The 25,211-nt window shown below is 39.8% G+C and overlaps 1 protein-coding gene across 1 annotated transcript; it reads right to left on the reverse strand.

The window, feature by feature from the left end:
- Positions 1–315: 315 nt before the first annotated feature.
- ABHD3 (abhydrolase domain containing 3, phospholipase) lies at positions 316–24,621 on the reverse strand. The gene is made up of 9 exons (XM_009102466.4): positions 24,341–24,621; positions 22,629–22,792; positions 19,810–19,992; positions 18,077–18,122; positions 15,106–15,218; positions 11,498–11,671; positions 10,816–10,864; positions 10,566–10,731; positions 316–2,398 (listed from the first exon to the last, which is right to left on the reverse strand). The coding sequence occupies exons 1-9, from the start codon at positions 24,485–24,487 to the stop codon at positions 2,220–2,222; spliced, it is 1,221 nt and encodes a 406-aa protein (XP_009100714.1). The 5' UTR covers positions 24,488–24,621; the 3' UTR covers positions 316–2,219.
- Between the last annotated feature and the right edge of the window lie 590 nt (positions 24,622–25,211).

Below are 25,211 nucleotides of genomic sequence, written 5' to 3' on the forward strand. Positions count from 1 at the left end.
CTCTGTGTGAGGTACAAAGTTACTACACAGCAGAAATGTTTATGGCACTTGCTTCTAGCTTGTATGTACCCTGTAAGATCTGAGGTGTCTGCATTTTTTCTTCCAGAAAATCTGACTGGGAAAGCTTGAATGTACTGATATTAAAATTTCGCACACTGTGCTTTTTCCCTAATGGGGTATAAGGACACTGTACATCGGGGTGGGGGGAAAACAAGCTTTACAGATTTTTGCTTGATGTAGCTTTAAAGATAAATGTCTCATGGAGATCTGTATAGGGATCAGATCCTAAATTAAGACAGTGCAGAGAGACAGAAATTCTGGCATTAATCATAATACTTTTATTTAAACTGTAAGGTGTGATTTAATATAAGTGGTTTTATATTTATTAATACTATATGCTGAATTTTGGACAGTACTGTACCTAAACAATTTTACAAATATAATACTAAATACACTGTTTATTGCTCTTTTTTTTTGCATGAACATACAACCTGGAAATGAATACAAGAATAAATAAGGCACCCTACTAATATGCTATTTTTCTGTATTGTAGTAGCATGCAAAAAATTTCATTTTGCTTTTGCAAGTCACTTTCCTCATTTTTTTAATTAGAGAAAAAATAATTGTTCATTATTTGGGGAAGTGCCTGTTTGAAAAGTCAAAACTTGAAAGCACTTTTTAATTTTCCTAATTCAACAGTCTACCTTGCAAAACAGCCCTTGTATAGCATGTCCTAATTTCTTTTTCTAAAGACAAAAAGTATTTTTGTTCTTCCTTTGCTGTTACTAGGAAACATGCCTTGCAAGAGGAGTGTTCACGTACTGCTTGAGACAAAAGACCTGACTTGCTTTTTTTAGCTGCATTTTCTTCTTGTACTGACCCCGCTCAAAAGATAAAAATAAAAATGCAGAGGCATCTTTCCTGACTTCTTGTACGTGGCTGGGCCCAAATCAGCAATCAGCAAAAGATGGGGGATCCACAGATGCTGCTTAAGGGCCTGTTCTAAATTTCAGTATGCCCTTAATTAGGGCTTCTCAGCAGTTTCAAAATACATTCTGTCCAACTGTCCTTTCTCCATGCTGGCTGTCACTCTGTCAGGGCTCAGGAGAACAGCAATACCTCGGCTACCCTCACAACTTGTAAGCTGCTAGGGCAGAAGTTGGTTTGCAGTGGCTCCAGTGATTTGGCAACCTGCTGCCAAAATGGTGACCAATGACCAAATAAGCAAACCAGAGGCACGACTATGACCTCCATCCCACTTTCTTTAAACAGTTTGTTCCATTCTTGTCAGAAATTATATGAGACAAAAGGTTTGAATTTCTTTTTCTTTTTTAATCTAAAGCAGATTATATAATAATTTGTTGATGCTCTAATATTTATTCTTTAAAACTGAAATGTTCTTGCAAGGTAATATAAACATAGCAGGTTCAATCACCAAGTTCACCAGTTATATGAAGTATGTGTTACTTACTTATGTGACAACACCCAGCTTTACATAAATTCTGAAATGCAAAATGTCTTGTAATTACATAAGTTATTACAGTACTGTTTTAAAGGAATCTTTTGGTTATATGTAAACACTATAAATTAGCTCTTTAAAAAATAATCACGTAAGACAAGTATGGCATTGACATAGTTTAAAAAACAATAAACAGTCCTAAATCTGAATACTCTCAGGGCAGAACAGCAAAAGCAGGTATCAGTCTAATGCTGTGGAATAACATGCTGAAATTTCGACTTATTTGAAGAATAAGTACTTTTACTTGATCCCTCCTTTTGTTTTAATATTTTAACTTTTTTACCGTTAGTGCTCTAAGGAATGGGTCAAGGGTACTATATGTGACAGGATAATATAAGCTCTTTTAAGTATTGCCATTCTAATAGTAAAAGCCATCTAAATAAAGTCTCCTAAATAGATACTGGTTTAAATTAAAATCCTGAGGAATTATAATCTCTTTACTTGATAGTTTTGGTTAAGTGCAATTTGATGTATGCAGAACACTGTTTAATTTAAGGTCATTCTTAGTAAGGCATATTAAAAATAAATATAAAAGTGACAACATAATATTTAGTTTCTTGCTACAAAATCTTAGGCAAAAATATTTTTGCATGTAGTAATAGACTTTATCCATTTGCTGGCTTACAGGAGTTAAAATTTGTGCACTAAGCTTTACCGCCCTTGTCAGAATGTGCCACTGTGCTATTACAGTGGTCCAAAGCTACATGCTTAAGATTTTATTTCCATGCTCAAACACAGCTTGCACAAACTGCTTGAAGACTCTGTCCATGTAAGTGCACTTCCTTGGCCATATTCCTTCTAGAAAACCGATATGGCCTCCGCATGAAGTCAGAACCAAAGCAACGTTTGCATTTTGTTTGGCAGCTTCTACTGGTATAGCTAAAAGGGGGGGAAAAACAGTTGAAGTCCTTTAACTTCTATGAAATGCCAGCCATTGAAAAATTTCTCTAAAACATTTCTCATATTATGTATGAATAAATAGGCACAACATTAATATACACTTACTTAATATTCACTTAAATGTCAGGGTTTAGAAACACAGCTGTATTAAAAAGCCATTTTTCACTTAATTTTTCATTCACTTTACCTGTGTGATTTTTTTTTTCCCCTGGCTGCTGTAAAAATTCCAGCTTCATGTGTCTTTCTCTCACACTGATGGAAGAGCACCCATGTTAATGCATACTTAAGATTTGCTATAAATAGTGTAAGTAAAAGGACAATCAGCCCTCTTAATTTCAATATTCAGCTTTAGAAAAGCTGTGCAACTGGGACCTCAATTGCAATTGTATGAGACTCCAAGCACAGAACGTTTAATGTCAGGGTAAGATTTAGTCTGTAAGATATCCTATCAGCTAATATAAAAGATTACATTATATCTGATCTGCCATATGTTTACACCTGCATGTTTAGAGCATGGTTGGTTGGTTCTTGCCCTGAGGAACCCATAATCTAAGACACAAGGTAAACAGAGAAAGAAGAAAGGGCAAACAACCTTCTGGGGGGGGGGACACAGAAAGCTGATCCATGCCACCCAGATTATTGGCTCTCTACTGAATAGTGACTGCTAGAAATTATTTTAGAATGCAGATTATTAGACTGGATAGTACAAGGATTTTTCTTTTGCTGGGTTAGTTTTCCTCATCTGATTAGCACCCTAATCTAGTTCCCCATATTAATGCCAACATCTGAATAGTGGAAGCCACAGTCAGATGGAGCCTTCAGTGAGATGGCAACGGCCTACAATTGCCCTAAAGTCATCAGTGACTGACACCTGAGATATGCACTGATCTGGAAATATGTAGGAGGGAGGCTTCAGTGCTCCTATTTTGACTCTGCATAGATGCGTGGCTTAATCAATTTCACTACCTGGGCAGTTCCCTTTCTGGAGGAAAATAGAGGTCACTTAGCACAGACTGACACCAGAGGAAGCATATCACTTCACAAAGGATACTTGGTGTGATAGGATCACCCTGGTGTCATTTGAACTGGTTGACACAGCAGTGGAGCTTTATATGAAGACTGCAAATACCACTGATCTATAAAAATTAACTTATTTAAGCAAATTCCTCTGGAGTTTTAGGTATGCTAAGTAGACATCTGAATGAGCAGAAATCTTAGCACATTTCAGTAAAAAATGCATTTCAAATTTCCAGTTTTCAAGTAAGAAACTTTATGAAACAGAAAAAAATAAAAATCATGCAGATTTTTGATTATTCAGGATTGACAGAAAAAGCAACAGCAAAACAAAAATGCTTTGTCCAAAGAAAGGAGTACTAGCAGTTTCACTGTGTTGTCTAAAAAGGTTATGATGAGAAAATAATGATTTTAAGTCATATACTGCTCAACTAAAAATGCCTTGTCACTACAACACTAAGCAGCAAGTCATTCATGAGACTTATATTACTTCTTCATTTACTTTAAAGTGTTTTTGCTTTTTTGCTATTTGAATAAAGATTCAATTTTGGGCGTGTTCAGTTGTTCACATCCCTTTCTAACTGCCCTTCCTTCAGAGACACCTTCCACTCATTCCTGTTTCTAGGAGTCTGTTCCTTTACCCCTTTATACATTTGCTATCTCAAAGGTCATTATTCTTGAATAGTCTCTATCTCTGCATATTACTGCCTTCTTCATAGATGTGCTCCTTACTTTCATATGGATGCTGGCAAACTCATAGCTGTGTGCTTGAGATGCCAGTTTGCCTTAATTTTCAGCAACCGGAGTAAGAGCACAGAGTAACCCTTTGCTTAGCCAAAAAAGGACCCCCAGCCAGAGTAAGTCACAGGAGAACTTGAGTGCAATGACTGTGGTGAACAGCTGTTCAACTTAAAATAGATCAGAGCAGAAGCACTGGACCTGTGGAGCCAGGGGAGCAGTCTGTGCCTCAGAGGTCCCTACCAGCAGTGCCTGGAACGACACGCTCTGTTCCACTCCAGGGCCTCAGCACGGATGCAAAACCAACTGCCTGCAGAGCTGGGTTAGTGTCTGTTGTGAGGGTGTGTTGCAAGCTCCCTGCCCATAACATAAGGTAGCTGACCATGCCCTGGGGGAGCACAGACTGGGCTCCAGAGAGCAATGAGGGCTCTCTTGGCAAATATGTGAGGTCCTTTGCTATTCAGTACTATCCATTCTTTCCCTCCTTTCAAAATTGCAGGCATCTAAGCAGTTTGTAGATTCCAGCATTTACTAAGTGATTTTGATTCCTTACTAGGAGGAAGAAACTGTGCTTCTTACTGTTTCAACAAGAAATCCTTGGCTTTTCCTTTGTTCAGTTGGAAAACTGAAAATACAGAATGCAGGATCTGGCCCTTTTAAAGCAGTACAGTGGCCAGACTAAAAAGTCAGTGATGTAAAAGCCTAGACTGGGGAATAGCACATGTTGAGAACATGAGATGCAGAAAACAATGTGTTATTTCTTGCAAGCCAACACATGCATAATTTTCACTCAGCACGCGCTTGTCTGGAGTTTTGCCTGAGTTAATCTGCTCAGCAATCTCTGATCTGCCTCTCTTGGATTCTGTGGAGGAACATGTTGCCATGTACAAAGACAGTGGCTGCAATTTATGTCACCTTCTGCTGACTGCACAGAAATTTGCCCACTTATCTGTACCAAGCCATCTGCTCTTCTTCACTCCAGTAGCCTGTGGTCCATGTTAAACAGAATCCCAAGAGAGAATTGGGGATCAGACACAAACCCCATGCCTGCTTCAGGCAATGAATCACACTTTCCTCACCCATTCTGCAGCTGTCTGCCTGGTCACTGAGGGGACTAATAAATAGGCTTCTGTGCAAGGGTATGAGAATGAATATGTGAGGAAAGACAGATTTGACCTCCAAGTATCAGAGATAGGCATGAGAACCCCATCAGTTCTAACAGATAGAGGATCAGCTGCTAACTGGCCTGAACGTACCTCTTCACTCACTAAAATGGGCAAAAACATGACAGTCATTCAGTATGGCAGGCTAGTGGCAATGTGTAGGTAGAATGTCCCTTCCTGATAAGAAACTGTTTTGCTGGCGGATTAAAAGGGAGATCACAATAAATATTTCCTCTACTGCAGCAACCCAGCTGGAGAAGCCCTTACAGGCCACCAATCTCACCATGACCTCTGCATGCCTGTCATTCAGAGGTTGCCAATGTAATCATAGCTCCCAAATCAGTTTGCTGGTGGTCATTCATTCCCAAACTGGTTGGCATTACTGTAGTGGGTGCCATGTGCTGCCTGCCTCCACACAGCTACAGTGGCTCTTTCTTGGAAGCCTACCAGTCCTGCACTAGGATGCTGATTATTTTCCATGCCTGGTAAGGTACAAGCCACATGCAGGTCTTTACAAATGTCATCCTCCCCATCCTGAAATTCTCTCTATTTGCCCATGTAACTCCGCCCCAGCAGAGTTTCTTGCTTTGGAGGTTCTCAGAAGAGAATTGAGTATATTGTGTTGCTGCTCAGTGCCAAAATGCAAATGACGCTTGGCAGTGGTGTGGTACTTTTCTCAAGGCTGTTCCTAGGGACTGTTAGCCATCCAGTTAATAAAACCACAAAGCAACAGAGTAAATTTTGCAGTGTAAAAGGCAGATGAATGGAGCACTGGATGTATGTGTTCTAGGAGATAGAATTGTATGCCAAAAGATACCACTGTTCATTTTTGTCCACACATAACCTTGTACTTAAGTTGCTTTTGGCCAAAATCTGTACTGCTGTTTGATCCAGCAAGCACAGAGCTGATTTGTGATCACAAAGCCACAATGTGAATACTTATATGCAGAATTACTTCATTCAAAACCAATTTGTTGTACATTCTTTGCCAAAAAGAAGTTATTATTTTCTTAAAGAACAAAAGAAAAAACACATAAGTCACTACTGTCAGACATTCCATTTTGCTTGATTTCTCTCTGTTCCTTAAACTTTTAACCGAATTATTATGTCTGGCCATCTCTTGGTCATTTGGTCTCTTCTGACAACTGCATTCAACTGTGCTCTTTTACGTAACAGGATGTACACTAACACCTAAAACAATTCAAGTTCAAATTCAGGGGGACACAAAAGCTTCAGAGAGTTCAATAAAATATATATAACTGAGCTTCAGACAAGCACTTATTTGTCACAGTGGATCAGGAGGGAGCTGGCATGGTACCTAGCTGCAAGGGCAGGCTTCCAGCTTGGGTACAATGCTCATCAGCAGCAATTAGTATTAGCTTAGCATTTGCTAAGCATTAGTATAGTGAAATTCAAGTCAGATGCCTAATACACTGCTTAAAGTTTCTTCAGAGAAAATGCCATTTCAGATGAAAAGTTAAATGTGACAGTGATAATGAATGCTATTACACCATCTTCTTGATTTATTTTTCACATTTACAAAATACCAGGGCTTGACTTGGCTTTATTACATATTTCCTGAAGCAGTGGTTTGTTTAAATTAGTTATGGTGAGAGAAGTGTCACGCAATGAAGAAAGCATTTGTTTTCATTAGTCAGTATTATGCAATATGAGAATTGCATTCCAGAATTAAACTACAGATACATCAGCTGCCAAGCTCTGTGAACTTGAAGCAGCAACATTAAGGAAGGACTGAAAATTGATTGCTTCTTCCTAATACTGAATTGAGGTCCAATGGCACATTTTCACAATATATTTAAAAATAACTGCTGGGAAGTACAAAGTGTACCAAAAAGCCCATGATAAGAAATGATCAGGTAGTAACAAGCAACTGAGGCAGCCTCTGCACTTTTTAAGGGAAGTGTCTCTTTAGGTCCACATTATGTAGTAACAAAGCAGACTTGGGGTTGTATCACTTGAGCTCTGTTACTGGAAGATAGATGTGCCTGGCTTTATGGAAACTATTTAAATACAAAGGAATTCTGGCACAGCTTTCTCCCTGGTGAGTTTTCTAGGCCGGTTTCCCAGCTCTTGGAAACTACAGCTATCTACAACAGAACTAGAAGGTAGCTTAAAAGCTGGTAGGTATTACTGGGAGAAATGAGGCATGAAATAACCAGTCCCCAAAGTCAACAAAAGGCTGGGGTTTGGATGAGTATGAATTTTGTGGCTTTGAATCCATGATCCAGTTGTGAGTGGAAACTGCCTTTGGTTGCCACAGGCTTCTGTGTGTCCACAAATATAAGTTTTTAAGTTAGAAAAAAAAAAGCCAGTTGCCAGAATAAAGTCACCTCCAAGAGTAACACCAGTCGTTTATGTTTGCTAACATAAAACAGCTCACAGAAGATGTCAAGATGTCAAGATGAGCGAACTCCAGTAACTAATGGCAGCAGACATAAATCCCAGGCTGCTAATCAAGGTGCTCTGTGTCTTGTGCCAGCATAATGATTCCCACCGAGGATACACAGCACAAACGAAAAGAGCCAAGTATAGACAGAAATAACAGTACTGCTATTAGCAGGAAATCAGCATTGTCCTGGTGGCCCTTTCTGAAGCAAACTTGTCTCCACAAGTACAAGGGTTTACAGCTAACAGCATTAATTCTGTGAACAAGGAATAAACAAATGCCTAACCACCCAAATATCTTCATGGAGAAAGGCTGGTTACTGTCAGAGTTTTAAGAGAAGATGGACAGTCATTACAATAGACTCATATGACTTCTTGTTTCAGAAGTACTGGTGTTCTACCTCACCCCCCTATACACTTCAAGACTTCTAAAGCATCCTCACAATAGTTTAGATACCTAATTTTACACAAACAACCATCCTACTGTTCACCAAGACTTGTGTTAGTTTTACAAAAGAGCTTCAAGGACTGAGAGATCTACTACAGCTGTACTTTAAGGGGACTCAATCTTTGAGTACTCAAACTACACATCACAGGACAGCTGAAGCTGTAAGAGACCTCTTGAGATCATCTAGCGTAACCCCCTGCTCAAGCAGGGTTACCAACAGCAGGTGTTCTAGGGCTGTGTCCAGTAAGGTTGTGAGTATCTCAAAAGATGGAGACCACACAAACTATGCCAGCATTTGACCACTCTCACAGTAAAAAAAGCGTTTTCTGATGTTCAGATTGAGTGTCATAGGGTCAGATCAATAGCTGGCTCTTGAAAGCTGGAGATAAAAAAGGGATGGAGTATCTGCACTAATTTTCATCTAGGTAACAAATGTCCCAGTCCCAGTCATAATGGGCTGGGAAAGGTTAACAATTTTTTTTCAGGAACTGAGGCACGCTGATCGGTTTACTGCTGCTGTCACTATGCTAACTAGATAGACCCTGCCACAGTTATTACTTAACTTTAGACAGAAACTACAAACTAAGCTAATGCTAAACAAAGTGGTGAAGCCATTGTTCCCTCTCAAATACTCTGTGAAAGAAACAAGGCACAGCAGATGAACTCCCCGCAGTACTATGGGAAAAGTCATCTCCAGGATCCTAAGACCTATAAAAATGATCTCCAAAATCACCAGCCAGATTTTATATTTGGACATCGATTTTAGGGTCACAGCCCATTCCTCCTCATTTTAAGGCCATTATAAGCTTATAAGAAAACAAGCAACTGTCTGATTTCAAGGAAAAAAATCTCACAGAGAAAATAAATACAAAGGGACTAACTGTTTCAGAAAGCCTTTGAACTGCAAATTTTTAAAGGTGCATACAGTATTCTACCATAATATTGCCATGTTTACCCAGACCTTATTATTTTTTTAAGCCTCTGTTTTGGCCAATGTAAGGGATAGGTAGTTTGGCTAACCTAGAGTCACTATTTTCCCCCTTCATATTAGGTGTCTGTAACCTCTTTACATTGTTCATGCAAAGCATGGATGCTTTTTGTTCTAGAGAAGAAGAAATCAGACTTTTTCTAGTGCCCTTTTCATGTCTCTAACATTTGTCTCTAACTGGTCTTCAAACTATAAATAGTAACATGTGTGCATGTTTTTGCATGTGTTGTACATCTGCACACAGATAAACAGTACACACAAAGAGTCTTCCAGTCCTTCCATTTCTGCTTGTTGTTCTGATCTGTTTGCCTGCTCATTTTGGTTTCATGACTCATTCTGCAACAATCTCACTTCACTTGTAATGGCAGAAGAAAACTTCCCTGAAATAAATCAGCTGTATAAACTACATTTTTAAAGGTGTCAGGTGCTCATTGCTAAGACTGTTGCCTCAAACAGTTGTTCATTTTAGTGGTTTTCTTCTACATTAGCTTTTGTTCTCCTTCTCTTCTCAGAATCTACAACCAATACACAGACCACAGGAATAAGCATGTATTTTCAGAATAGTTAGCGACAGGGTTTTGATTTTCAGAGGAAAAGAAAAATGTTCATAATGATCACATGCTTGGCATGAAACAGAAAGAAAATGGAAAATGGAGTTTTCAGCCTGTTACTTAGCTGATATTGATGGTTCTTATTCATTTCAACCTGCTTCCATCTAGGAGCTCACCTTGTGTGTATCTTTTTCCTTACCCTAGATTTTGGCCTACATGATTAGATGTAACTAATCTAACTTAGTTGGGTTTTTTTACTTTTAATTTACAGGCACAGGAGGTGACACTGAGATCAACAGATGAGGATTTCATATCATCTCAAACAAAAGCAACTCCCACACATTCTTTGTAGGGACTGAAAGAATGGCAGTAAAAACCCCCCACTTGTTTACAGTTTGAATTCTGAATGTCTACATCCAGAGAATGACATCAGAATCCAAGTTCCTTTTTTATGGGTTCTCTTCATACTTGGTGAACAGAAACAGGTGCTTCTGAGAGGGCACTACATCTGGTATCTTCCTTACAGTGAGAAAACTCACACCCTAAATGTTTCTTTCTTTTTTGCCTGTTTCTTTCTTTTGACTGTAAAAACACCACTAATGACTAATGAGGCCACCCCATATACTTCTGCATGCTGTACTAATCAAGTCTCTCCATCATCATCTGTTTTACATTGTCTTAACTGCAAGACTGAGCCCTCCATGGATGTTTTGATCCTACCTGCAAGTAACATTTAAATACACTTCTACACATAGGTCTGAGTTTATTCTCAAACTTATGTGGTTTGTCTTAATGACTGCATATACAGATAAATATATTTTTAAAAACCTAAACTTACCATGACCTGGTGAGAAAACATCATCCACAGAGTTCAGACATAACACTGGAATTCCTACTGACTTCAGCTTGCGACATGGGCTAGCATCTTCATAGTAATCATCAATTGAACGGTAGCCAAACATGACTGAAGTGAACTGCTTATCAAATTCTCTAATAGTTCTAGCCTGAAGTGCAGAATTCAAATAGGGAACTATGTCAGCATTTGGAAAACAGCATTCAGCTCAAGCAGAAGTAACATTTTCACATACCTTCATCACAAGATCCATATCAAATAATTTCTCCAACATTTGTCGATGCCTAAAAAGAAGAATATAAAAATTGCAGGGCTTGTATTTTTGTTATATAAACAAATGTAGAAGTTCTCTGCTTTACAGATACATTTATAGAAGTAACTGTCTAACACGCTCGTTTTTAATTTTCTCTCATATGAATAATCTGGAATCCAAGAGCAGAATAATTGTTCATCCATATGTAGGTACATCCAGCAACATAGTAAAAATCTACATAAGCCATGAAAGAGAAGAGAACTTAATATTTGGGATTACAAAATACACCCTAGTTTTATAAAGCCAATGATGAACTAGGTCTTTCTGTGCTTTTGCAGCCAACACCAACTTAAAAAAAATATTATAATGCAAATCTACTCAAAGTGAGTATGTGCAAGTCTAAAAATTTTTAAAATCCATTTACTTCATCTATAGATACAGAAGAAAATTAGGTTTGTTGTGAGTCCCTTGAGTCTCACATAAATTTAGTCACATTGATGACAAACATTCTTGAAAAAATCCTTTTTATTTCAAAACTTACCAAATAATGCACAAATAACAACTATAGTTCTTACAGCATTACTTTTGCCAATATTTTTATACCTGCTGTCCATCTCATGTTAAAATCCTTCCACCTTGCTAAATAGTTCAGAAGGCAACTCACCTGCTGATAGAGGATTGTAGACAAGTGGTCAAGTAATAGTTGAAAAGAAGCCAGTTTAGTGGCTTCTCCAGAGATTCTATAGATTCAAAAACATTCCAACCCGCAGAGAAAATTGCAGCTGCCATTAAAGGAGTGTCTCTGCCAGTTTTTCCCAGGTAATTTAAAAGAAGCATACTACAAATGAAAAACAGAAATATACATACTATCAAACCATTTGCTTCAATATAGAGTAAATGTAACAGACACGTTTTTGTCTGTTTTTCAGTAGTTTCTTGTCTGAGTCCTGCAGTTGTGCCTAGTACACCTAGAAGGTAGTCACCTAATCAACATATGACTCATGAAGTTTACTTTCTCCACTACCAGAGGGGAACAGGGTGCACTGTGTAGGGTGTGAGTAGAGTGCATTTAGAAACAGAAATTTATTAGTCTTATTTAAATCACTAAAGGGAGGGAAAAGTCAAATGATTCTTACTCATGGAACAAGTATTCCCAAGTGTTAGTAAGTTTTACCATCTTACAAGCTCCTGATCTTCCAGATGTGATAAATCTGATCAGCGTGCCTGGCAAATGCAAGCTGCCCCGGCACACCTGCCTCACTATGAAGAAGTCTTCTGAGGTTAAGGTAGTGCCATTACCTCACCTCACACATGAGAAAGAACACAGCTCTTCTTTAACACAAAATGTGTGAAGTCTTGGATAATGAAAAAAACTAGAGAAACAAAGTTATGACCCAAATAAATGGCTCAGGTCTTGTCTTTCTGATCAGTTGCAGCTTACAGTTTCTACTGCTAATGTAGAGTTGAAAATGGGGGAAGTTCACAAGTATCCAGCCTTCAAATGTAGAAAAATAAAACAGCACGAAGAGAATAAAACAAAAATACTGGCAGAAAGTCTTTCTTTACTGCCTGAGACCATAAAATTCACAACAAGCATTTTAACTCCAAATCTTCAACACAAACAACTGCAGTTGATTAGTAACATTAAGCTAGCTCCCTAGATTGCCACACTGTACCTTGGCTCTACTGTACTTCAGGAGGCAGCAACCTTTAGCAAAGACATTATGAACCAGCCTTCCACCACAGAGACTTTATCCCTCTGCACTACCTTCCACATCATAGGATGGCAGCCTAATAAACCAACAAAAAAAAAAGTTGCAGTAGCAGAAGCAGCACTTCTCTAACAGAATTCACAGAGAATATGTGGTAGAGAGAAGGCATAGGAATCTTTATGTTACAAAATGAAGTCCTTTTCCACAATAATACCTACAGAAGATAGTAGAACAGGTGGTCTTTCATTTACATTTATGTATGTCTGTGAAGTGAGCATCTATTTTAATTCTTAACTGGGGCAAATCTACCTTATATAGATTACCTGACTATTCAGAAAATTCTGAAAAGCAATAGATGATAAAAAATTCCTGTAAGCTTAAGACAAGTGGATGATTTTTTCAGTACATCCCTGTTGAGATCTTTGCTCCTGCTTAATTTTAAATGTGCAATGCTCCAATTAATTTTGAAGCAAGGAAACAGTTCTCATGTAGATGATTATAGACTATTCCAGTGTTCTATACAATTAAGCATATGCTTTCTGGTTTTGGTTCAGGATTTTAAAAACATATTGGAGGGGGGAGGTGGAACACCTTGCCTAAAATTGCCCAGTGGTGCTGGTTACATGTAAACCAGGTATATAACACAGATTCCCTGTGCCATTGTAACAGACTTTGCCAGTATTTTGGATAAGCCAAGGACAGAAATGACACTAAGGGCTGATGTGGCCTTTTGTACCAGTCATAGAACTGCCAGCTTCTACCACACTTTCAGCTCTTCATAATTGCCAGGCCCAGGGAATTGCAGCCATCCCAGCATCAACTGCCACAGCAAGGCACAAGCAGACCAGATTTCTGGAGAGTGTTGAGGACAATATTTTGATATACAATCAAGGACCTAAATAGGAAAAATATTCTATGGATCTGCTATTCATATGTAAGGAAGAACTGGTCAGGTAGAGAAGATGCAGAACAGTCTTGGCCACTGAGATTATTTGATGGTGGATTTTTAAGATGAGAAGTAAGTGGGTAAGGTAAGCAGCAGAATTATAATTCTGGAGAGAGTTGGCTTTCATTTACCCAGGGATCTGGTTGGCAAGATCTTACATTAGATGGCCCTGATGAGCGAAGGGGACTTTAAGGATAACCAAACATAAAGCAGAAGTGTGATACGTTCTGATATGCAGGAAGTTGAGCAAGAGTAGCAGAAGACCACATGGATGAAAAAAACCCTTCTGACCAATTTCAAGGAGGAAGTATCCTTAACGTGAAAGACAGGTTGTCTACCTGGGAAAACAGTCACTGCCCAAGCATGCAGGGATGCACTTAGAAAAACCGAAGTTCAGCTGGAGCTGGAACAAGCAAGGGATGTGGAGGACAACAAGAGAAAGGTTTCTGCAGCAAGAATAGTTTCTGTAAGTCTTTTGGTACAAAAGACGACTCAGAGCAAACAACATCCTCAGAACAAACAACATTCTCTTCCTCTCATCAGTGAAGCCAGTCATCTCTTCATAGAATGTAATCAGATCACCTGGCCATGTTTTGTCCTTGATGAAAACAGTCACCATTATTCCCCATATGCCTGGAAATGGCTCCCAGAGGTTATCCCCAAAGAACTGAAGTTAGGCTGACCAGCCTTTTTCTCTCCTGGAACCACCGTTCAACAGAACAGGGAACCTAGTGACTAAAGATTCGTGAAAAAGCAAAAAATACCAGTCTTGAACAAATATGTATTTATCTCAAAGCTCCTCCAAGTCATTGATAGATTAATATCAATACACAGTAATATATATTAATATCAATATATATGGGCTGTATCTGCCCATCCCCCACAAAATTTATCAGAGAAAAGGGAAGTCTCAGGAAGTTACCACTGTGTCTGCAGCATTCCTAAGGAAAATTCTCCTCTGCCAGGATTTTTGTTAAAGAGGCTGCTGGAATATTTCTGCTAGCTTCTAGCAGTGTTTTTTTTTTTTCCCTAAGAAACTGTGCTATCATTGTCTGTTCTCACTGTGCTTTCTGGAGACTAGCCAGGACACAGCAAGTCTTAATACCACATGCTCTACCAATCCATATCAGTTTGAACAACAATACTACTTCTTGCTTCTCAGCCAGACAGAGCAGATATCCACACCTCTTCCAGCCCAACCTACCCACACACTGCAGAACACAGAGCGAAGAGAAATCTTATTGCCAGAGGTTGCTATGAAACATGGTGTATTAGCTCAAGATCCTATTTTATATCCCTCTGTTCTGAAGACAGCCTCCCTAGTTTCCGAAGACAGTATTGCCTACCTGTTTGGCTGTCATTGTTTCCTGTCTTTCTCCACCCCCCTCCACCCAGTTTTTAAATGTTATCCAATTTCAACCTTCCCTGACACAGAGGCAAAAGCCTCAATGATACAAAGTTTCTAAAAGTCTTCTGCATATTAACTGTTAGAGAGAAACCCACCTTGCTTGCAGGTCAATAAGCAATGCAAGTATTCCAGAGTGATAATTTACAATCAGGCTACACCAGTCTTATGATCACAGTTAATCTGAAGCTTGTGTTACACAACCTTACCCTCCCATAGAAACACCTGCTGCCATAAATGGAGCTGAGGGGTGCAAGCTGTGCACATGATGAATAACAGTCTCTAAGTCCTCTGTGTTAGCTGCACAGTAAGTCCTTGGCGTCTGTAAGGAGTCAAGAGGGAAAAAAATGCCATAGTAAGCTTTTGTATTATCCTTTAAGGACAAAGCAAACTGAACAGTGGTTCATTATATAAGAAGATAAATTTAGCATTTATTGTGAAGCTTCACTAAATGGCAAATAGAAATCCAGAATGTTTCACAAGAAGGTGAAGGAAGGAGTTATACTTGTTATCATTACAAAGTAAAAGCAGTGACAGGTATCTTCAGTATCTGCAACCTCCAGGTCATTAGACAAAATCTGAAGAGAGAACAATGTGCTAAACTAGACAGAACTAGATCAGAACTAGATAGACACTGATATTTTTAAAATACCCGAAGGAAATGGAAACATTATAAAGGCTGTAGTTTACAGAAAAGGAAGTTATAACAACAATTTTACTATATTCACCCACATTCAAATGCAAAAGAAAGCATTAGATTTCAAGTTCTGTCAGCCAGCATTTGAAAACTAACCCATATTTAGATTTTACGTACAACACAACCAAATAAACAGATAAATAAATTCCCAAGTGTGGTTTACTTAATTTAGCAAAGTATTCTATTAACGAAAGCAATGAAACATATATTATCCATTCTTTATCCATCATTAGTGTCTCTTCAAATCCTGAATCAAGACTTGGAATGAATTCTGCTGGCATCAGGTTGGGTAACCCCTTGGGTATGCTTTGGTTAACCACTTCCCTGCTATTGAAGGAGAAGCACAACTTTTGAGCCTCCCCTGCAGAGATACCAGGAGCAGTCCAGCCTGAGGGACTGTCTGGGGCTATATGAGGGAGAGAAGTCCATTTAGGCACCATAAGAATCAGTGACATGGGTTTTTTTCCAATGGTGTTGTCCAGACCTCATCTACAGAGAAATAAAGGTTTTAACTTTAGAGCTAGGAACATGTTAGTGACCTGGACTTAAGAACAGGTACTGACTGAACTGCCAAAATTCAGTGAGACATTAAAACTAAATATAAAAATACATCACTAAGAGTGAATGGAACTTTTCTGGTGCCTGAAGGAACAATTAATTCAAGGGTGTTTTTTTAAATTGCCTTCAGTTAAAATGCCTGGCTATTTGTGGGTGATTTTAACAACACTAAACTAATTACTTAGAACACATTTAACAAGAATATTGATATGTTGACGTCAAAGATGAGGAAATGGAAAGAAAAGCTAAATCTAGATAATTAAAACTGAAGACATTTTTAATTTCCATTTATGTTGCATTTCCATTTCTCATCCACATTAATCACTCTTCACTGTTTAACATCCTATTAATTATAAGCAGTGTGAATGTGTTTTATTTTAATTAAATTGTCAACCTTACAAGAAGAAATAAATTATTTTTGGTAACTAGTATCTAATACATTCTAAGTGAAAGTGTATTTGATTAAAATTTATAAACCTAAAGATATATCATCCAAAGATATATCATCCATTTTAAATTCAGGTAATTCCAGACAGTTTAATGTTCAGCTATTTACACTTTGTATGAAGATATTTTAAAACACCATCTTAGCTCACAGTGGCTGTGGTCAACATGATATTTGATTATTCCAGAGCAGTAATTCACAATAGCTTTTAATAATCAATGAGTACAGTATTCTTTAAGTAACTATTATTTGTTGCAAATTTGACTCTATAAAGTGACTAGAAAAGAACTGCTTACATAACTAATTTCTACTGTGGTGCTTAACTATGCTTCAGACTCATTAAGTAGGGATTTTATACTAAAGTGCTGAAACCTCTTTGCAGAAAATGTGATAATTTTAGCTGGTTTGCTGCACCACAAGAACTTACAAAGCTTAAAGATGTAAATCTGATTACAGTAAAGTACACACAATATATCCAGACAAGGGATCTTTTCTCTAAATTATTCAGAAATTCATCAATAAGGACTTTGTGTGTGACAAAACTGCTTTGTAGATCCATCTCCAAAAGTATGCAGAAAACTACTCTTAACATGGCAATATTTGCATTGAAATGCTTTATATGATTAGGGAAAAATATTCGGAGCTTTTTAAAATTTGAAACCAGGGGATTAAAAAATGCTAAACAATACCAAGTATTATGCACGTTCATTCCAGCTGCAGAATTGTCAACAGGACGCATATAAAAAAACAAAGCTTATTCAGCAATATTTCATCATGCCTTGTCCCTAGCTGTAGAAAACGTTTAGCTTCAAGATTTTTTCATCTGAGGAATGGCCAGTTATTTCTAAACAAACATGATATGTCTGTCCCAAAAAAAATGTCCTCTGTAGCTGGATTTGTGTCATGATTGCTGAGAAAAATACAAGAAAGCATTTAACTTTCAAGATACATATATCCATGTAAAGCTGGTTAATTAATTTACTATACATGTAGTATGGATCAATTTTAATGGCACACCTTTTTAAACATATCAAAAATATAGTTTAAACTGGGAAAGAAATTAAAGTGGATTATATTTGGGTATGTAAGTTAAATCAGTGGGAGAAAATTGCAATTATTGAGCAGAGATGCACACATTTTAGATACTGCACTATTTTTGGAAAGAAAATGTAAGGATTGTTCATTTTAGTGTTACAGATATTATTAATTGAATAATTTCTTAAAATGGAATGTTCAGAAAAAATTGTGTGCTGACCAGCTGACCCTCTAGGGTTTCAAGATAAAAAATTAATATTGGCACATGACTGATCTACCAGATGGCTGAATTATCTTCTCTGCATTTTCAACCCATGCTCTGAGTTTCTCTCATTTAAATCCAACTAGGATTGGCAAATCCTACTAGGATTGTACAAATAGTCACAAATTATTTCATAATTACCACTTATAAGTGAGAGATGTTTATCTTAGAAGTCATCCTTACCAAAAGCTCCTCGCCAGCAATTCCCCGATTGTTAAAAACCACGCATCTAAAAATTGAGACAGTAAATGCAATTGTGCACATTGTTAATTTCACCAAAAGAGATAACTTAAGCACACAAAAAAAAAAAAAAAAAAAGAAAAAAAGAAAATGCATTAAGGAAAATAAGCCACTTCTATGAATAAGTTTAGCATATAAATATTTACAGATTTACAGATCCTAGAGGCTGAACTGTGTGGAACAAGCTTTATACCAAAATGGAGTTTACTGAGGTCAGTGGGACTATCAGAGCTCTGTGATTTGTCGAGGTCAGATTACAGGGTGAGAACCCCAAGGCTTAGCTGAAAGGGGTACAGACATGTCCTGCCTGCACTCTGCAATGAGCTCTGACAGTGCAGGGCCCAGCCTAAAGCTGTGCTCTGAAAAAAGAATGTCAGAGACCCAAAGCTACATAATTCTATTAAATTGGAAGAAATGAGCAAAGTCAAAATGATAATGACAGCTGGATCTAAGTTACAGGTTCTTGAGAATGTTTTTTTTTATCTGGTACAGCAGAAGTTTCTGGTCTCTCTCTGTTGGTGGGAGTCTCTGAATGTTCTAGCAGTATTACCATGATTTAAGAATCCATACTTTCTCCATAATATTACTTTTCTATTGCTCTTCTAACATCTCACTGAAATAATTTTATTCAATAATATAGTTAGATGGATTAAATGCATGAAATAATATTTATTTTTATGTTTTTATCAAATGTTACAACTTAAAAACAAAATTATAGCATCCTCTTGAAATCTGACCTAAAGCTCCACTTTTTAATATTCTACCTTCTTCCCTTAGGGGATGAAATGCTGATAAAACTTCCAGTTTAAAAATTAATAGTAACAAGTTGTTGATTTCAAGACTTTTCACTGACATTTTTTACTGCTAAGTTTTAAGGTGATTTAAAAAGTACTTTGAACAATTAAATAGTTTCCTAACTTAGTAGTTTTCCAAATAGAGACAGCCAAACATGTAGATAAACGCTAATATATACATATTCGAAGAACTTACTGGAGTCAGCACCAGAAGCCAATCTGCAAAGACAAAATCTACTATTCCAAATACAGATCCTGGAACAATGACAACTTATTTTAATGCACAGCAGCAGCAATATGGTTACATAAAGGAGTCTACTCATCGACTAATCCACTTATTTTACCCAAATCTGACCAGAAGCCTTAAGAATGAAACTAAATTACCCAGTGACAATGAAGAGGTGACAGACCCCCTCAAACACCATCAGTAACAGTAGGCTAGCTCTCCTTTCTGCACCCAGGAATTTGAGGCTGCTGTATCAAGCAATTTGGCATTCAGAAGCTGACCTCCTCCAAGGCCTACTGCCAGCAACCCGTCCACACAAGTCTTCTTGGAGCCGAATAAAAACCCTTTCTCTAGAAAGTGTAAAGCTTACCACTTAACGTAATATAATAACTTAAGAAGCAGCAGCAAAGCCCTGTGCAGACTTAGCTGGCGTTCACTGCAATCTCTGGGGCACATCTGTAGATATTAAAACAGCCCTTCCAAATGTACTGCCTGTTATATAATTCCACTATGATTATTATTACTAATAATACTTTCTTACATAAACTACTGTATTCAGATCTCATTTGCCTTAGGAAAGCATCTGATACATATACATACTGATATTGGATCCTACCAGAGGCAGCAAAATGAATAGCAATGAGAAACAACAGTACCTATATCCCAGTGATTCGCTTTGATGGATCATATGAAGAATGTAGGATTCCTTGCTTGTTCCTGTCAGGCCAGGCAATAACAGGACAGTGGGTCTTGTGCTGGCATCCCGATAGTATGGGCTGTCATTATTATCAAACCAATCCAACGAAATCTGTCCTCCATCTGCTGTTTTAATGAGCTCACTGAAAGGTACATTTTAAGACAACACTGATTAAATTGAAAAATACATACATGCTCTCAAGAGTGCTCGCAGTTTGCAAATTAAGAGGTATCAATTCTGCATTTTTCATTATGTTTTAATACTCAAAGTGCCACCTGACTAGGTATGTCTGCGTTCAGAAAGAGTTACACCTACAGCTGACAAGAGTTAGAACAGTCAATTTGCAGGGTAATTCCCGTTCAGTAAATGAAGACAGTAAATGAAGTCATGGCTTTTCATAAATTGCTGATATACTGGAAGCTTGTAGCTGATGTGATTTTTGGCACTGCCTTGAGTTTTATACAGGCATTTTTGTGTACTGCAGGTTTCCTTTGAATCATCTAAGAATCTTTTGATAGCACACTGGGTAATGTGATAAGCATTTAGCACATTTTTTTTCCCCTCTTCATCCAAAGAAGTAGAATGTATAATGGATTGTTTTAAACATGCAGAACACAGACACACACTACTGCATCTTTCACCCTGTATCGCTACAAACTGTGCTAGAATGCACTCCTATAGCATATATCTTAATAATGCAACAAATATCTCAGGAAGATATGCATGCATTAAACAATGTCAAAAAAGTTTCAATCTTTTTTTTAGAAACATACAAATCTTCCCACTTCCTGGAAATTTGAACAGTTAAAGTGCTACTTTACTTTCATAACTTAGAAAAGTAGTTATCCAAATAGAGAAGAGATAGCGAAAGATGTAGATAAAGTTAATATATTCATATTGGAATGGTTTGAGGGAGTTGGTGTGGAAACTGCTGAAATATAAGCCTACCTGGCATTTGATTTTTCTTTTGAAATTCTTGGTAGTGACTACTGCAGATTTTAAAGGTGACCAGCCTTGTTGGACTCATTAGCTCAGCTCTGCCCTTTTTCAGTAATGGGAAATAGATGCACTTCTAGTGAGTACTGCCAACACAATCTAAAATGGTGAAAAATAAGCACTGCTCCATGGAACTATGTTTCTTTTCTCAAAACCCTTGAAATAGAAGTGTACAAGAAGGACTAGAAGAAGTGGACATGGCCATACCACTGAAATGTTTCCTAGTTACTAAAACTAAGGGAAGCTGCTAAATGCTAAATCTATTCTACCGTGCAAGCAGAGCTGAAACAACTTGTGTTGCATCCAGGTTCCGGCGCATAAAAGTCCTTCTCCTTAGGTCTTGTGCCAAATGCCTCATTTGCCAGACTAAGTCTCATTTCTGTGCGAAAGAGATCAGCTGAGGACAAAAAATAAATATAAGGGATTTTTTCCCTCTTAGAATGAGGGAAATGTTGACTCTTTAGGCATGCCTCTTAGGCATGAAAAAACACAACAAAAACTCCACAGGTAAAAGTTACTCTGAAAATCCCAGAAGTTCTGTATATTCAAAACAAGGCTGAATGTGGCCTTGTTATGGTTAAGGTACAACGTGTTGGTTTAATGGACAGATACAGTGACTTCATGATCTGTGCAAAATTTTGGCATTTGAACACCAGAATATTTGATAAGCCAAGTAACTGTGCTGCCATTCAGAGGAGCCTCTACAGGCTGCAGAAATGTGTTGACAGGAACTTCACAAAGTTCAGTGAAGTGAGGAAGTGCAAAGTCCTGGGCCTGGGAAGGAACAACCCAATGTACCAGGAGAGGTTGCCCATCTGGAAAACAGCTTGGCAGAAAAGGACCTGAGGGTGCTCCTGGTGGACACCATGTTGAACATGAGCCAGTAATGTGCCTTTGCAGCAAAGATGGCCAAAAGTCTGGAGGCTTGGGAGAACTATAACCAGCAGATTGAGGGATATGATCTTGCCCCACTGTGGAGCACTGGTGAAGCCACATCTGGCCTCTGAGTCCAGCTCTGGGCTCCTCACTCCAAGGCAGACATGAACATACTGGAGATAATTTAGCAAAGGACCACAAAGAGGATGAACAAACTGGAGCCTATCTCCTATGAGGAAAAGCTGGGACAACCGGGACTGCTCAACATGAAGAAAAGGCTCAGGGGGAACTTAGCAATGTGTTTACATACCTGAAAGGAGGGTACAAAGAGGATGGAGCCAGGCTCCTTTCAGTGTTGCCCATTGACAGAACAAGAGGCAATGGGCCCAGCCTGAAGCATGGGAGGCTCCCTTGATATCAGGAAACAAATTTTCAATGTGAGAGTGTGCCACCAAGCATTGTCACGATTTGCCATGGGGTATTGTGCGGTCACTATCCTTTATAGAAATCCAAAAGCTATTTTGACATGATCTGGGGCAACTGGCTCTGTGTGACCCTGCTTGAGTAGGGCAGTTGGAGTAGGTGACCTCCAGAGGTCTTTTAAGACCTCATTCTCTGTGTAATCCTGTGAACATATAACCACATCAGTTCCTATATCATCACCCATATTTCAGTGCTACAAAACTCTGAGCTAAAATAGGGCCATTTGAGAACACTGACCTTTCAAACCTACTTCATACTGAATCCATGATAAAGGTAGTTCCAAGTCTATGACAAAGTTGTAAAGGTGGGCATAAAGCCAAAAAAAAAAGCAGGCACAAACTTGAGCAATGACAGTGGGTGTGACACAGAGTAAGAGAACAGCTGGATATCAAATCAATCACTTTCAAGAATAAAGGCACTTACTTCCTGTACTGTACTTGGGGTCTAGATGTGATAAAGGGGCGCAGGAGTGTCTGTACCCGACCTTCCCAGCACCAAATCGTGGGATAGTAAGTTTCTGTCACAACAGGGCAATGTTCCTCAAGAAAGCGGCAGAAACGGTCATTGCTTGCCACCAGCTGGGGTTTCTAAGAAAAGAGACTACAGTCAGACATGGGCATTCTTCTAAAACAAATAAAAAATCAAAGAAATAAAGCAATAAAGTTAATTTAAATCCTCTCTCAATGAACAAATTTATTTCATATAATCATTTGCATTGCTCTTACCTTTAATGGTACAGAGATAAGTAAATGAAAACCAAACAAAATGCCAAAATGCCCAAGCTAAAAGTGAAACCCATTAGCATAACGGATTCCTTACCCATTTCTAATAACATACTGATCTATCTATCTCTAATTTTACCAGCATTGTATCTTCACTGACAAATTAAAATCACATTGTTTCTTAGTAAACAAGAAGGTTTTACCAAGTCTGTTTACTTGGTCCACACAAAAATGACATTTAATTCATGCATGCACTTTGACCACAGTACCTTTTTTAACCTGGTAGGACTCTTCTCCTCCCATCTCATTCTACGGTACACAAGTGCATTGGTTCCTCCTCTCTAATAATGTTCTGCATGCAGACAGTTTGCTTACAGATTCCATTTGTTTACCAATTAACATGGAAAAGTCCCTGTATTCCAGGGACTTATCTCAGCTTATACCAACTATATTTCTTATACCTCTCTGTCACAATGACTTCTCAACATACAAGCATTAAGAGGGCAATAACACATGCTTTGAGGAAAACCATTCCACATAAACAGCTGTAATGGCACATCCTCCCTTCGTTTTTCTCCTCTGACCAAAATCAAGTACTCTCTTCTCTATGAAGAGGAAGGCTCTGTTCCCAGCGGTTCTCTGAAGGACTGTGGCAACACTCCGGTCCTCGACGGTCAAAACCCTTTTGATATGCGTATTTTCAATTGATTACGCATTCAACGAGGCGCTCTCACCAGGGGGCCACTTCAGATCTCGTCAGGCTCACTGAATCCAAGTAATTTGCGATTGCCTAATTCATCGGTAAAACTACTGCTGATGAGATGCCCAAGAGTGCTCCAGCCTCCAAAACGCTGCCATGGTGCCCCCAGAGGTACTTAGGATGGTACGGACGGGGACGCAAGGGCAGCAAAACTACTTTATCGCTTGCACTGCTAGTGAACCAAGTAGGTCGGGTTTGTGCTGTGGAGAGCAGTCTCCTAACCTCCCTTTCCAAAGCATGGCACCCGGCCAAGCTCTCCAACTGGTACAAATGCATTTTGGGGACTGCCGAGACCGGAGCCCCTTCCCGTCCCAGAGCGAGCAGGACCAGGGGAGCCCTCCCTCACCGCAGGCCGGCGGCCTCCGGGGGTCACCGGCGGCCCCTGCGGAAGACGCAGCCCCGGCGGCCGGGGAGGCTGCGCTGCCGGGCCCGTGTGGGCTTCGAGCGGGGTTTCGGACGGCCGGGACCCCGGGGCGACACCTCCAGGGGACGGACGAGGTATCTGAGGACAAGGCGGCCGTAGAGCCCTGCCCCCCCAGCCATTTCAGGTGCGATCCCCTCGCCTACGGGCGGTGGGTCGCGGTGACCTTCGGGACTGTCCCCATCGGCGGGACACCTGCGGAGCCCGCCCGCCCCGCCGCCCTCCCGCTCACCTTGGCGATGCTGTTGAGGTAGTAGCAGGCGTAGGCGACACCGAAACCCAGTACCAGGGACAAGCCCACGCCGGAGCCGAAGAACCCCACGCGGACCTGGCTCTCCAGGTAGAGGGAGAGCTCCCTGGTCAGCACCTGCCAGTCCATCGCACACGGGGGACGGCACGGCCGGACACCACACCCCGGCTGCCGCGGGCGAGCCCACCCCAGCGCCGAGGGAGGAGGAAGAGGAAAGCGAGAAGGAGGAGCTGGCGCCCGCCGCCGCTGCCCGCCGCCCGCTCCGCGCTGCAGCGCCGCCCCGGGACCGCCCCCGCCGCGGCCACCGGGGCTTGGGGCCGGCTTGGAGGGGCCGGGGGCGGGCTGGCTCGCAGCCTGCCCCGCAGCGGACACAGTCCTGAGTCTGGCTCCTCCGCGACAGTGCTGCCGGCATCGGCCGCCCCACGGCAGGTGACATCTCGGTGCTCCTTCGGTGTCTCCTTGCCCCGTCGCTTTGCCGGCAGGGCAGGGAGGGCGTGGGGGGGGTGAGATAGGAAAGGGACACGTCCAAAACCGTAAGGAGCAGCTGGTGCAGACGTGTGGGACTCAGTCACTGCCGGGAAGGGAAGAGGGAGCATAGGCTTCCAAATGCAGCAGTGGTTAATAAGCAATCTCTCTCTAAATATTTTACGTGAGCCAGAAGTGCTTCCACTTATCTGCTCTTCCATTTATCACTGCTGTTACAAGGCATTAGTGAAGACCAGAGAGGAGTAGAGGTATCTCCAATTTCCAAGAGAATTTCGGCCAGCTCCCTTTTCAGCTGTGTGGGTTGGAGGCCCTCGTGCTTGCTAACTCAGATGCTCCCCCCTTCAGCTTCATAAAAAGACACACAGTA

Source organism: Serinus canaria, chromosome 2, assembly GCF_022539315.1.
Source record: "Serinus canaria isolate serCan28SL12 chromosome 2, serCan2020, whole genome shotgun sequence".
In the NCBI taxonomy this organism is placed as follows: domain Eukaryota; kingdom Metazoa; phylum Chordata; class Aves; order Passeriformes; family Fringillidae; genus Serinus; species Serinus canaria.

Excerpts from the sequence above, each read along its gene's own strand:
- ABHD3 (XM_009102466.4), bottom strand. The coding sequence starts at position 24,487 with ATGGACTGGCAGGTGCTGACCAGGGAGCTCTCCCTCTACCTGGAGAGC. Across the intron at positions 11,672-15,105 it reads GCAGGTGTTTCTATGGGAGG|TATGCTTCTTTTAAATTACC; the intron begins GTAAGGTTGTGT and ends TTTCATTTGTAG. Across the intron at positions 2,399-10,565 it reads TGTTTTCTCACCAGGTCATG|CTATACCAGTAGAAGCTGCC; the intron begins GTAAGTTTAGGT and ends CCCCCCTTTTAG.